The sequence below is a fragment of the Mustelus asterias genome, chromosome 11 (assembly GCF_964213995.1).
Source record: "Mustelus asterias chromosome 11, sMusAst1.hap1.1, whole genome shotgun sequence".
In the NCBI taxonomy this organism is placed as follows: Eukaryota; Metazoa; Chordata; class Chondrichthyes; order Carcharhiniformes; family Triakidae; genus Mustelus; species Mustelus asterias.
This window is the reverse complement of record NC_135811.1, coordinates 50,990,347-51,005,082: the sequence shown is the minus strand read 5'-3', so window position 1 is coordinate 51,005,082 and position 14,736 is coordinate 50,990,347. Positions and strand designations below refer to the sequence as shown.

Genomic DNA, 14,736 nt, shown 5'->3' with positions numbered 1-14,736 from the left:
TATTTCAGTCACCTGAGCTTTATGAAACAAATCTAGTAATCCTGGTGGCCACGCGGGAGCCATGCAAGGAGTATGGAAGGAGAGAAATCCCAGTGGGGGTTTTCATAGTCCAAGCTTCATTCTGCTGCTGGCCCTGTGAGAGAATTAGAGAAATAAAGGCCTTGATGTTTTTGGAAAAGCCATTGTCAGGTGGTAGAGGGTTTGCCACAAAGACCTAGTGAGACCCAGTAGTGTGGAGGTCCTGCCAAACTTAACGACAAGACCTCGTTATAGTTTCCTATTTTCCACTGCTCCACCCAGCAGTTGAGCAAATAGGTAGGAAAGACAGAGGCAAGAACAGGGGATGGTCTTCTCCAGGGAGCATCACATTGAGGGCAGAGATTAATGTCCCAATTTCCGTGCTGTACATTCTACCTATGTATTCAATTACTGTAGATTAGTAAAACGTAACCCCGTGTACTTATCCAATTATAAGGAGAAAGGAGGGAAATTATGTGTAGAACCAAAGGAAGTGGGTGAGATCCTTAATGAGTACTTTGCATCGGTATTCACAAAGGTGAGGGACACGTTGATTAATGGTGTCTTGGATGGGTATGTAAACCCTCAAGAGCAAGTCATCATTTCAAGGGAGGAAGCGTTAGGTGTATTAAAAAGCATTAAAGTAGACAAATCCCCAGGGCCAGATGGCATCCATCCCAGATTACTGAGGGAGACAAGAGAGGAAATTGCTGGGCCTCTAACAGAAATCTTTGTTTCCTCATTGGCCACAGGTGAGGTTCCAGAGGATTGGAGGATAGCCAATGTTGTCCTGTTATTTAAGGGTAGCAAGATAACGCAGGTAATTATAGTCCAGTGAGCTTGACATTAGTGATAGCGAAATTATTGGAGAAGATTCCTAGGAATAGGATCTATACACATTTGGAACGGAATGGTCTTATTAGCGACAGACAGCATGGTTTTGTATGAGGGAAGCCATGTCCCACAAATTTGATTGAGTTTTTTGAGGAGATGACAAAAATGATTGATGAGGGAAGGGCCATGGATGTTGTCTACATGGACTTTAGTATAACATTTGACAAGGTCCCTCATTGTCAGGCTGCTGCATAAGGTTAAATTACACGGTCTCAAGGGTGAACTCGCTAGATGGATTCAGAACTGGCTTGCCATAGAAGACAGAGGGTAGCGGTGGAAGGGTTTTTTCTGAATGGAGGTCTGTAACTAGTGGTGTTCCGCAGGGATCAGTGCTGGGACCTCTGTTGTTTGTAATATATATAAATGACTTGGAGGAAAACGTAGCTGGTCTGATTAGCAAGTTTGCGGATGATACTAAGATTGCTGGAGTTGCAGATGGTGATGAAGATTGTCAGCGAATACAGCAGGATATTGATAGGCTGGAAAATTGGGCGGAGAAATGGTAGAAATGGAATGTAAACCGGACAAATGCGTGGTGATGCATTTTGGTAGATCCAGTTCTATAAAATAAATGGCAGAACAATCAGGAGCATAGACGCACAGAGAGATCTGAGAGTACAGGTCCATAGAGTTTTTTGGATAAACATATGGATGATATTGGAATAGTGTAGGTTAGATGGGCTTTAGATTGGTTTCACTGGTCGGCGCAACATCGAGGGGTGAAGGGCCTGTACTGCGCTGTAATGTTCTATGTTCTAGATCCTTAAAAGTGGCAGCACAGGTGGAAAAGGTGGTGAAGAAAGCATATGGCATGCTTGCCTTCATCGGACGAGGCATCGAGTATAAAAGTTGGCAAATTATGTTACAGTTATATAAAACGCTGGTTAGGCCACATTTGGAATACTGTGTCCAATTCTGGTCACCACACTACTAGAGTATAGAAAAGGTTGACCAGGATGTTGCCGGTATGGAGGGTATTAGCTATGAGGAGAGATTGAATAAACTGGGATTGTTCTCCCTGGAAAGACGGAGGATGAGGGGCGACCTGATAGAAGTTTATAAAATTATGAGGGGTGTAGATAAGGTGAGCAGTTGGAAGCTTTTTCCCAGGGCAGAAATGACAATCACAAGGAGGAACAAGTTCAAGATAAGGGGGGAAAGGTTCATTAGAGATGTGCGGGGGATGTTTGTTACATAGAGGGTGGTGGGGGCCTGGAATGCACTGCCGACTGAAGTGGTTGAGGCAGACACATTAGCGACATTTAAGACTTATCTGGATAGACGCATGAACAGGTGGGGAATAGAGGGATACAGACGGTTGGTCTAGATAGGACGACGTGAGCGGCGCGGGCTTGGTGGGCCGAAGGGCCTGTTCCTGTGCTGTACTGTTCTTTATTCTTTGTTTTAAATGATGCATTCGTCTGCTGTAAAGGATTGTAATGGACGGCCATACTGAGAAATGAACAGAACATCTCTTCTCCCGCAGCCAACCATTCACACCACCCAAACTCTGCACAGCCGTGGAGGAAGCAAAAAGTTACGCAGCGGAACATGTACTTCAAATCCTAGGTCTTCAGACAGAGAGTACTGAGCCACCTGCAGCTTTCACAGGTATGTGAAGGTGTTGACTGACACCATCTACCATGACTTGGGGGACCCCACATAACAGAGAGGCTGAGATACCCCTTTAATACAGTGCACATTAAGCTTCGAGGTTAAACATTGGGACTACATCAAACTCTGAAGGAGAAAACCAATTCTGCATGGCAGTCTGGGTTGGGTACTTGAATTTACGAGTGCATTGCAAAGAGAGTGGATGTGGCAAAAGGTGGAAGTAGAGATACATCAAACTTACAAATAGAAAGGAGTCATTCGGTTTAACCAGTCTCTGGTTTTAACCCTCCCCAGAAGCAAATAGTTCCAAACGTATTGAATTGGCCTCTTCCCAGGTCCACTCAACCCCTTTTTTCTTCTTGCACCTATCCAATCTAATCGTGAATATTGCTTCTTCCTGAGGTTGTTTAACTCTCCCAGGAGCCGTGCTACAGTTGGTACAAGGATAGTCTCCTGCTGCCTCATGCTGATGATAGCTGATGCGGTGTGATTCTCTGGCCTCCCCTCAGTGTTCGGGGGAACTCCGGGCCTTGATTAATGCCCCCCGCCCCCCTTCCCTGCCCCCGCTTTCAAACATAACATAAAGAAGAGAAGGTTAAATTGTAAGATTCATATTTTCAAACAGAAACTGCTGGAAATTACTCAGCTGGTCAGGCGGCATCTGTGGAGAAAGAAGCAGAGTTAAGGACCGGGATTCTCTGGGCGTTCACCCCAAATAGATTCTCTGGTCTCGCTTGCAGCAACAGCGGGGCGTGAATGGCTAGAGAATTCCAGACAATGTTTCGAGTCATAGAATCCCTACAGTGCAGAAGGAGGCCATTCGGCCCACCGAGCCTGCACCGACAACAATCTAACGCAGACCCTATCCCGTAAACCCATGTATTTACCCTGCTAATCCCCCTGATACTTATCGGGCAATTTAGCATGGCCAATCTACCTAACCCGCAACATCCTTGGACTGTGGGAGGAAACCGGAGCACCCAGAGGAAAGCCACACAGATGCGGGGAGAATGTGCAAACTCCACACAGACAGTCACCCAAGGTTGGAAATGAACCTGGGTGCCTGGTGCTGTGAGGCAGCAGTGCTGACCACGCTATCAATGAAAGGTCATCACTCTCTCAAGGTCATCATTATCTCGATTTATCCCTTCATGTCTCCTGCCTGATCTGTTTGCAGCATTTTCTGCCCAAATGTCAAGTTTCAGGCATCCACTGTATTTTGTTTTTGTATTCATATTTACAAAGTCTTCACTCTTTTCATTATAAGTTTGACTCAATTGGAAAAATAAGCCTGGTGACCATCCTAGTAAAGGTGACTTGTAGCTTGCTCTGAAATGGGAATACTTATTGGCTGTCCATTTTGAGAAGATGACACGCTGTCAGGCGTGATACAGTTAGAATTAGGCTTGTGTTTAAGATACTCCCATGGACAGCACCCCAAACAAATCTGAAAGGAATGGCTCAGAAATCATCGTAAGAAGTTTAACAACACCAGGTTAAAGTCCAACAGGTTTATTTGGTAGCAAAAGCCACACAAGCTTTCGGAGCTGCAAGCCCCTTCTTCAGGTGAGTGGGAATTCTGTTCACAAACAGAGCATATAAAGACACAGACTCAATTTACATGAATAATGGTTGGAATGCGAATACTTACAACTAATCAAGTCTTTAAGAAACAAAACAATGTGAGTGGAGAGAGCATCAAGACAGGCTAAAAAGATGTGTATTGTCTCCAGACAAGACAGCCACTGAAACTCTGTGGGGGTTACAAATAGTGTGACATGGACCCAATATCCCGGTTGAGGCCGTCCTCGTGTGAAAGGCCTCGAGGACGGCCTCAACCGGGATATTGGGTTCATGGCACACTATTTGTAACCCCCACAGAGTTTCACTGGCTGTCTTGTCTGGAGACAATACACATCTTTTTAGCCTGTCTTGATGCTCTCTCCACTCACATTGTTTTGTTTCTTAAAGACTTGATTAGTTGTAAGTATTCGCATTCCAACCATTATTCATGTAAATTGAGTTTGTGTCTTTATATGCTCTGTTTGTGAACAGAATTCCCACTCACCTGAAGAAGGGGCTTGCAGCTCCGAAAGCTTGTGTGGCTTTTGCTACCAAATAAACCTGTTGGACTTTAACCTGGTGTTGTTAAACTTCTTACTGTGTTTACCCCAGTCCAATGCCGGCATCTCCACATCAGAAATCATCTCCAGGGCTGAGAAATGCGACCAGCAATTGCAGTCAAAAGCACACATGCCTAACAATTGAATTTGATGTTGAAACAAAGGGAGCTGACATGAGCGAAATATCACAAAATCAGAATCCTCACAGCGCAGAAGGAGGCCATTCGGCCCATCGAGTCTGCACCAACAATAATCCCACCCAGACCCTATTCCCGTAACCTCACATATTTACCCTGCTAGTCCCCCTAACACTAACGGGCAATTTAGCATGGCCAATCCACCTGACCCCGTACATCTTTGGACTGTGGGAGGAAACCGGAGCACCCGGAGGAAACCCATGCAGACAGAGGGAGAATGTGCAAACTCCACACAGTGACCTGAACCAGGAACCGAACCCGGGTCTCTGGCGCTGTGAGGCGGTAGTTCCACACACTGTGCCACCCTATGAAAGCAGATTTGTAAAAGGTGTGACAAGCACTTACCCTGGGTGACTGATGTCAATCTGTCTCGAGCACATTTCTGGTAAGCAGTCAGGATTTTGTCATTGGATCTCTCACTGAAAGCATTTCGCACTGAGCCATCTCGATAAGAGCACCCAAATACAAATGATGTTTGAGGTTCATTTCCTGGTGTGTCATGCTGGTAGTTTGTCTTGGATTCACGTGCGGGTTAGGTTGATTGACTGTGCAAAATTGCCCCTTTGTGTCAGGGTACGAGTAGGATAAATATGCGGGATTACTGGGATAGGGTCTGGGTGGGATTGTCGTCAGTACAGGCTCAATGGGCCGAATGGCCTCATTCTGCGCTGTAGGGATTCTATGTCAAGAAGTCCTGGGCCCGTTGCCTTTTTGACTGGCACATGGTGGAGAAGGGCAAACTTCCCTACTGCCAACACAGACTTGGTAAGATCTCCTATTTTGCGTTCCTCACCACAAAACTGAAAATCAACAAACCCAACAGAAATATTGTAAAGTCAGGCGTTATTTGGTAATGACTCATAGTGGGACCAACTATTAAGAGGAAAGCAGGTCACTTGGCCAAAACAAACACTAGCTAAAAAATAATCTTCAACACCTAAAATTTTCATTTACTATCTCCAGCTTGTAACCAGTAGTCAGGGTAATGATTGCTTTGCATCTTCTTTCAGGCAGACCTCTGTCTATGCCTGTCTCCTACTTGGCTTCAGCCACTGATCTCCCATTCCCATGTTATGCTGCAGGATACGCATTGGCAGGTGCAGCCACCACTGTGGCAGCCACACAATTGAAACAAGCCGTCGCCCTGGGCCAGGACTTGGCTACGTATGCCACATATGAAGGTTACCCAGCATTCGCGGTGCCTACACGCGGAGACACCTATGGAGCATTCTGAGCGGACACGGACAAGGATGAACAGGCTGCCAAATCACTTTACCAGCGTCAATGGGAATACTGATTTCAAATTAACTGCGAAATGTAGTCGTAGATGAGCAGAATGTAATGATTCTTAACATGATTCCAATAACCACATTCAAGATTTAAATAATAGCTAGAATGTAATTAAATTGCAAGCCTGATCAGCTTGTATACAAATATATCTAACTATATATATATATATATATAAATACATAGCTATATATATATATATAAATACATACATTAAGGATGTATCTTAAGTTAAGAGAACTTTTAAAACAAAGTAAGAAAGCTATATATCCCTTTAATATTTTTATATTTCTCAGGTATAATTTGGCCTTCATGTTTACATTGTACTTCATACTTTAGCCATACAGGATACTTCGTTATTAGAAGACTATTAAAGTGTTCGTGTAAGGTGCGTGCGTCTTACTTTAGGTATACATGGTTAGAAAGTACCCATCTGTGCCACCTGTTTTTACTGAAGAAGTTCATGTTTATTAAATTTAAACACATTACTCGGGCTGCCACGTGCCAACTCTAAATCTCAACCAAGGTTTAGGTTAACTACCATGCCTAAAATTGCAACTACACTGGTAGATATCCTTGAAAACATTGCTACGTCCAAGTGTAAGGCGTCCGAGTTATACCTTGCAGGCAATGTTAGCAGGAAGAATTAAAAGTTATTTTGAATAGCTTCGAACGTACAGCTGCTATATACTATTATCTATAAGTAGATTAACAATTAAAGTTGAGTTTTTTTTTCAGTATTTAGCATCCATCATTTTCCTGATAGTTGAATCCTTTTCTCTATTGCTTTGGCTGACTTTTTTTTTTAGTTTAAACTGGAACAAAACTATGCTTTATTGTATTGTGTGAAAAAAAAAGCATTGACGTTGTATTGGAATTTTGTAAGGTATTCACGAAGGTGCCAAAGCAGTAAACAGTGATAACAGTATTAAAACATGCGCCTGTGAGCGCTTAGAACCTATTTTTCTACCATTCTCAAAATATCAATGTTTGTACAGAATATAACATTTTCTCTCAGATATTGAAATGTTCTTTAAAGAAAATTATCAATCATTCATTCAAGAAACTGTTATCAGGGGAAAAATGACTGACGAATAAAAGATATGAATAAATCGGCACCACAGAATCATGGGAATACGATTAAGTTTTGTCTGTAACCATAAGTTATAAACCAAGGAATATTGTGAGCCATAGTGCGTTTCACTGCATTTTAATTTCTCTTTGCCCACAGTGATACAAGACATTCATCTCCATTCCCTCATTAATAATGACACTGTAATTTTTCAGGAATGTATTCACGAAGCGTAACACGAATAATTAAAGATGTTTACTTCATTATCAACTATGTTTCCGATAAATGTTTCACATTTGCGTATTAGGTACAAGGGTGATTTCAATCACGCAAACAGCTCCTACAGTATCAGCTACAGTTCGGTTAATAGCACACTCATCTCAGAGTCAGAATTGCATGGGTTCAAGTATTAGCACAGTAAGAAGTCTCGCAACACCAGGTTAAAGTCCAACAGGTTTATTTGGTCGCAAATGCCATAAGCTTTCGGAGCGCTGCTCCTTCGTCAGATGGAGTGGATATCTGCTCTCAAACAGTGCACAGACACAGAAATCAAGTTACAATATACTAATTAGAATGCGAATCTCTAAAGCCAGCCAGGTCTTAAAGGTACAGACAATGTGGGTGGAGGGAGCATTCAACACAGGTTAAAGAGATGTGTATTGTCTCCAGACAGAACAGCTAGTGAGATTCTACAAGCCCAGGAGGCAAGCTGTGCGGGTTACTGATAATGTGACATAAATCCAACATCCCGGTTTAGGCCGTCCTCATGTGTGCGGAACTTGGCTATCAGTTTCTGCTCAGCGACTCTGCGCTGTCGTGTGTCGTGAAGGCCGCCTTGGAGAACGCTTACCTGAAGATCCAAGGCTGAATGCCCGTGACTGCTGAAGTGCTCCCCCACAGGAAGAGAACAGTCTTGCCTGGTGATTGTCGAGCGGTGTTCATTCATCCGTTGTGATTTCTGTGTCTGTGCACTGTTTGAGAGCAGATATCCACTCCATCTGACGAAGGAGCAGTGCTCCGAAAGCTTATGGCATTTGCTACCAAATAAACCTGTTGGACTTTAACCTGGTGTTGTGCGACTTCTTACTGTGCTTACCTCAGTCCAACGCCGGCTTCTCCACTTCAAGTATTAATCCAGAGACTTGAGTGCATAAGGTATCCTAACATGAGAATACAGTGCTAAGAGAGCTTTGCAATCTTTTGAAGGTCGTCTTTCTGATCAGATATCTCATCTGCCCTACCAAGTGGACATAAATAACTCCATGGCACTATTTTGAACAAGAGGGGCGAAGGGGGCAGTCCCAAATGTATTCACCAATATTTATCCCTTAACTAAAACCAGATTATCTGCTCATTATCGCATTGTCAATCATTGGACCATACTGTACGCAAATTGGCTGCCTCATTTTCCACAGAGCAACAGTGAGTGCACTTCAAACAATACTTCATTGGCTGCAAGGTGCTTTTGGGCTTCCTGGGGTTCTCAGTGGTGCTTTATAAACGCAAGCCTTCATTTCATTTGCCTACCTTATGTGCCAAGTTACGTTATTCACTCTTTCAAACCAGGCTTGTTTTACATTCTTCCCTGCTCCAACACGCCTTCAGCTATCAAGGTGCGACTGTCCCTAAACCCTTCAATCTTGATAACCCCCTTCAAATACCCCTTCAAGATCTTCGCCTTTTGACAGTGTCACCTGAGCAATGTTTCTCTTGCTACGGCAGCAGTCATTTCTTTTCTGCAAAAACAACTTGAAATAATAAAAGGCCCTGGATGGATGCAAGTTGTTGTTCCAACTCACTGGTTCTTGGCCTTGGTGGGAGAACAAAAAAAAATGTCCTCCTTGGAATGATGGCTTCCAATAATTGCTGCAAATTGCAGTGGTAAATGGAAGAAATAAATGTAATAAAAATGTTTTTAAAGTTTATAAAATATCTTTCTTTGATGTACAAACTAAAGCCAGATAAACAAAACTATTTTTGAACTTACCAGCTGATACAGGAATGAAGGGTTTGTCATACAAGGAACAGTTGGGTCTATACTTAATGGAGCTTAGAAGGACGAGAGGGGAATCTAATAGAACTTACAGAATACTAAGGAGCCTGGATAGAGTGGATGTGGAGAGGATGTTTCCACTAGTGGGAGAGACTAGAACTCGCGGGAACAACCTCAGAGTGAAGGGACGCTCCTTTAAAACTGTGATGAGGAAGGATTTCTTCAGTCAGAGAGTGGTGAATTTGTGAAATGCATTGCCACAGAGGGCTGTGGAGACCAGGTCATTGAGTGTCTTTAAGACAGAGATAGATATGTTCTTGATCAATAAGGGCATCAAGGGTTATGGGGAGAAGGCAATGGAGAATGGGGATGAGAATCACATCAGCCATGATTGAATGCTGGAGCAGACTCGATGGGTCGAATGGCCTAATTCTGCTCCTTTAACGGTCTTATGGTTTTATTTTTTGAAGTCAAGTCCAAAATGCTGGATTCCGTCAAATCTATGAATCCTCTCTTGAGCTACATGACTGAATAGGTTCCAGATTTATAACAAAACCCAAATGGCTTGGGGCTGGAGCCTAAAGTACTTGACTGAGTAGGTTTGAATTCACACAAAATAAGCCAAAATTTTGTTATTTCCAAAACAAAAGGGAAAGGGGAAAAGGGGAGATCTTTTAAGATGAATTTTTATCTTGCAATCCCACCATTTAATTAGAAGACAGGTCGACAAAAATGGAAACATGAATACCAAAAGGAACATGACATTTTCCCCCTGGAATTATATAAGGTGATTGAATTATCTTCAAGAATGCAAGTACCCACTTCTCACCCTGCTCCAATTATGCCATTGTGATGAGTACCAGTGCCCCTTTGCACATGGAGTGAGGGGGTCAGACCCTTTCCTTGGTGAGTTGGTTGGACTTCAAAGGGAGACTATAATTCCCCATCTTCTCCTATTACATGTGAAGAATACTTAGTTTAATTCCTCATATTTCTGCTCTGGTCATTTGGAATATAGCTCTACACATCCTGTGCAATAATTCACACACAGGAACATTTGACATTGCAGAAGCAAAGCCATCTTTCCAAGTCATTCCCATTGTTTTTGTTTCATAGTTGTGACAGTTTACTCTCTCAACTGGATCAACTAATGTGCACCACTCATTGCTAGTATTACAGCAGTTCTTTAATGTCATGGATGCTACCTAGAACTTTGTGCTCTGTGTTAGGTTGTGTTATTAAGTGCCTTCATTGTAACCTGAATATTCTCAAGCATCAGTGGCACATGTTCAAAGATTTATAGAGAATCTCATCTCAAGCAAACTACCCCCCCAATAAACTTACTGATTGTTTGATATAACAAAGTTCAATTTATTCCCTGTAAAAAATCTTTAGTTATCATTATGTAGGAGCAGAAAGGAAATGGTAAGCATGGGGTGGCACGGTGGCACAGTGGTTAGCACTGCTGCCTCACAGTGCCAGGGACCTAGGTTTGATTCCCGGCTTGAGTCAGTGTGTGTGGATTTTGCACGTTCTTCCCATGTCTGCGTGGGTTTCTTCCGGGTGCTCCACTTTCCTCCCACAGTCCAAAGATGTGTGGGTTAGCTTGATTGGTTATGCTAAATTGCCCCTTAGTGTCAGGGGGATTAGTAGGGTAAATGTGTGGGGTTACGGGAATAGGGCCTGGGTGGGATTGTGATCGGTACAGACTCAATGGGCCAAATGGCCTCCTTCTGCACTGTAGGGATTCTATGATTCTGTGAAATGACAAAAAACGTACAGAGACTTTACATTCCGTGGAAAGCTCCTTTCTCGTTTACACAATGTGGTATATTTTATTGAGACGGTTCCACCTCCTAATATCTCAATAGTTTCCACTGCATAATATATCTCCCTTCTTGAGGATGGGCACAATTATTGCATTGCTGAAGTGGAGGGGTGTGGGATGGCGTTACATCACTATCCTCCAAATCCACAGTCTTGACATGAGCAAACGTGCACCAGCTTTGCAAACCTCAGCTGGAACACCATCAAGGCGCAGGCTTTGTTGTTTTTCATCCACTTGATAGCTCGTTGCAGCTCTCTCATCAGTGGTAGTTCACACACGGTTTCGGCCACAGAGTGCTGGGAGAATAGCCTGGAAAGTATCGGCTGCCATTGCAGATTGAGGACTTGTTCAAAATGTTCTTCCCAGCATTGAAAGTTAACAGAAAATATGACGAGACCAAATACCTTGGCCCTCACCATCAGTTCCAACAACAGAAATAATCTCCATTTGGTTGGGCGCAGAACAGAAAGTAGAACAAGGTTAACCATGAGCAAAGAAAATACATTCCAAAAAGGAAAATACAATTCCGATGCCATTCTCCTCACAAACAAACATTCAATTGGCATGATATCTTTTTCTGAACTTGTTCAACAGAACATAAAATCCTTGCTGTGGTTTCCAGCATTGTTTTTTTTATTCATTCGTGGGACATGGGTGCCGCTAGCTGGCCAAAATTCTTTGCCCATCCCTAGTTACCTGAGAGCAGTCGAGAGTCAACTACATTGCTGTGGCTCTGGAGTCACATGTAGGCCAGACCAGGTAAGGACAGCAGATTTCCTTCCCTAAAAGAACATTAGTGAGCCAGATGGGTTTTACCAACAATGGTTTCATGGTCATCAGTAGATTCTTAATTCCAGATACTTTTCATTGAATTCAAATTCCACCATCTTCTGTGGTGGGATTTGAAGCTGGGTCCCCAGAAGATTAACTGAGTTTCTGGATTAATAGTCTAACGATAATACCTCTAGGCCAACACCTCCCTAGTTCAATTTAGAAGACACGGTAATCAAAATGGCAGATTGTTGCTGCAGGATTTCAATTCCTGAAACAGCTTAAAGGGCTAAACATCAAACTCCAAACAGGAAGTTGGTGGAAACTATAAGGCAACCCTATATTAGGATGCACAGAACATCCTCCCCACCTCACACTTCACAGATGAGGTGATGTGGCAAGGTTTTGGAAGGCCTGTACTTCCAGGTGGAGGGAACCAAGGAGGTCTGCTGAAAGAAAATGGAGGGAGGCTGCCAGAACAATAACTGTTAATGAAAACAGTAAGAAGTCTCACAACACCAGGTTAAAGTCCAACAGGCTTATTTGGAATCACGAGCTTTTGGAGCACTGCTCCTTCATCAGGTGAGTGGCCCATGGTAAATTGCCCCGAAGTGTGAGGGGGATTAACAGGATAAATACGTGGGGTCATAATGTTAGGGCTTGGGTGGGATTGTTGTCGGTGGAGGCTCGATGGGCCAAATGGCTTCTTTCTGCAATGTAGAGATTCTATGAATCATATTTTGCACATGGAGTTTGCTAATCGAGATAATATTGTTGTCAGGGAGAAAATCGGACCTCTCAGGGACAAAGGAGGGGAATTATGCTTAGAACCCAAGGGAATAGGGGAGATCCTAAATAAATACTTTGCATCGGTATTCACGAAGGAGAGGGGCGTGTTAACCGGGAGTGTCTCGGAGGGAGGTGTTGACCCGTTAGAGAAAATCTCCATTACAAGAGAGGAAGTGTTAGGTTTTTTAGGGAACATTAAAACTGACAAAGCCCCAGGGCCTGATGGCATCTATCCTAGACTGCTCAGGGAAACGAGAGATGAAATTGCTGGGCCTCTGACGGAAATCTTTGTCGCTTCTTTGGACACGGGTGAGGTCCCTGAGGATTGGAGGATAGCGAATGTGGTCCCGTTGTTTAAGAAGGGTAGCAGGGATAACCCAGGAAATTATAGGCCGGTGAGCTTGACGTCCGTGGTAGGGAAGTTGTTGGAGAGGATTCTTAGAGACAGGATGTATGTGCATTTAGAACGGAACAATCTCATTAGTGACAGACAGCATGGTTTTGTAAGAGGGAGGTCGTACCTTACAAATTTGGTGGAGTTTTTTGAGGAAGTGACAAAAACGGTTGATGAAGGAAGGGCCGTGGATGTCGTCTATATGGATTTCAGTAAGGCATCTGACAAAGTCCCACATGGCAGGTTGGTTAAGAAGGTTAAGGCTCATGAGATACAAGGAGAAGTGGCTAGATGGGTGGAGAACTGGCTTGGCCATAGGAGACAGAGGGTAGTGGTCGAAGGGTCTTTTTCCGGCTGGAGGTCTGTGACCAGTGGTGTTCCGCAGGGCTCTGTACTGGGACCTCTGCTATTTGTGATATATATAAATGATTTGGAAGAAGGTGTAACTGGTGTAATCAGCAAGTTTGCGGATGACACGAAGATGGCTGGACTTGCGGATAGCAAAGAGCATTGTCGGGCAATGCAGCAGGATATAAATAGGCTGGAAAATTGGGCGGAGAGGTGGCAGATGGAGTTTAATCCGGATAAATGCGAAGTGATGCATTTTGGAAGAAATAATGTAGGGAGGAGTTATACAATAAATGGCAGAGTCATCAGGAGTATAGAAACACAGAGGGACCTAGGTGTGCAAGTCCACAAATCCTTGAAGGTGGCAACACAGGTGGAGAAGGTGGTGAAGAAGGCATATGGTATGCTTGCCTTTATAGGACGGGGTATAGAGTATAAAAGCTGGAGTCTGATGATGCAGCTGTATAGAACGCTGGTTAGGCCACATTTGGAGTACTGCGTCCAGTTCTGGTCGCCGCACTACCAGAAGGACGTGGAGACGTTAGAGAGAGTGCAGAGAAGGTTTACCAGGATGTTGCCTGGTATGGAGGGTCTTAGCTATGAGGAGAGATTGGGTAGACTGGGGTTGTTCTCCTTGGAAAGACGGAGAATGAGGGGAGATCTAATAGAGGTGTACAAGATTATGAAGGGTATAGATAGGGTGAACAGTGGGAAGCTTTTTCCCAGGTTGGAGGTGACGATCACGAGGGGTCACGGGCTCAAGGTGAGAAGGGCGAAGTATAACTCAGATATCAGAGGGATGTTTTTTACACAGAGGGTGATGGGGGCCTGGAATGCGCTGCCAAGTAGGGTGGTGGAGGCAGGCACGCTGACATCGTTTAAGACTTGCCTGGATAGTCACATGAGCAGCCTGGGAATGGAGGGATACAAACGATTGGTCTAGTTGGACCAAGGATCGGCACAGGCTTGGAGGGCCGAAGGGCCTGTTTCCTGTGCTGTACTGTTCTTTGTTCTTTGTTCTTTGCTCTTTGTTTCATGGCCCACTCACCTAATGAAGGAGCAACGCTCCGAAAGTTCGTGTTTCCAAATAAACCTGTTGCACGTTAGCCTAGTGTTGAGAGACTTCTTACTATGCACACCTCTGTCCAACGCCGGCATCTCCACATCATGGTTAATGAAAACAACCAACTGTTTTTCCAAATAACACCCTCATTGTCTCACCTCAATGTACTTGAATGGATGTAGAACATGTGGATCATTGATAAAAACCCACCAGGTGAGGGGATGATGAACAAACATTGTGCCATATAAATTCATACAATGCCTCAGTGTAAAGAAGATAACTCAGAAGCAAGGACCTATAAAATGTGTATGTGGTGTCTTTAAACAAAGCCTTAAGATATCATTT

At 43.7% G+C, this 14,736-nt stretch overlaps 1 protein-coding gene across 4 annotated transcripts in view; it reads left to right on the top strand.

The window, feature by feature from the left end:
* a1cf (apobec1 complementation factor) overlaps window positions 1–7,467 on the top strand; it is a 51,139-nt gene extending 43,672 nt beyond the window's left edge. For all 4 annotated transcript variants that reach the window (XM_078223607.1, XM_078223605.1, XM_078223603.1 and 1 more), the window contains 2 exons: window positions 2,399–2,523; window positions 5,929–7,467. In XM_078223607.1, the coding sequence (XP_078079733.1) occupies window positions 2,399–2,523; window positions 5,929–6,080 (277 nt within the window). In that variant the 3' untranslated portion in view covers window positions 6,081–7,467. The remainder of the gene's footprint in view (window positions 1–2,398; window positions 2,524–5,928) is intronic.
* The last annotated feature ends 7,269 nt before the right edge of the window (window positions 7,468–14,736 follow it).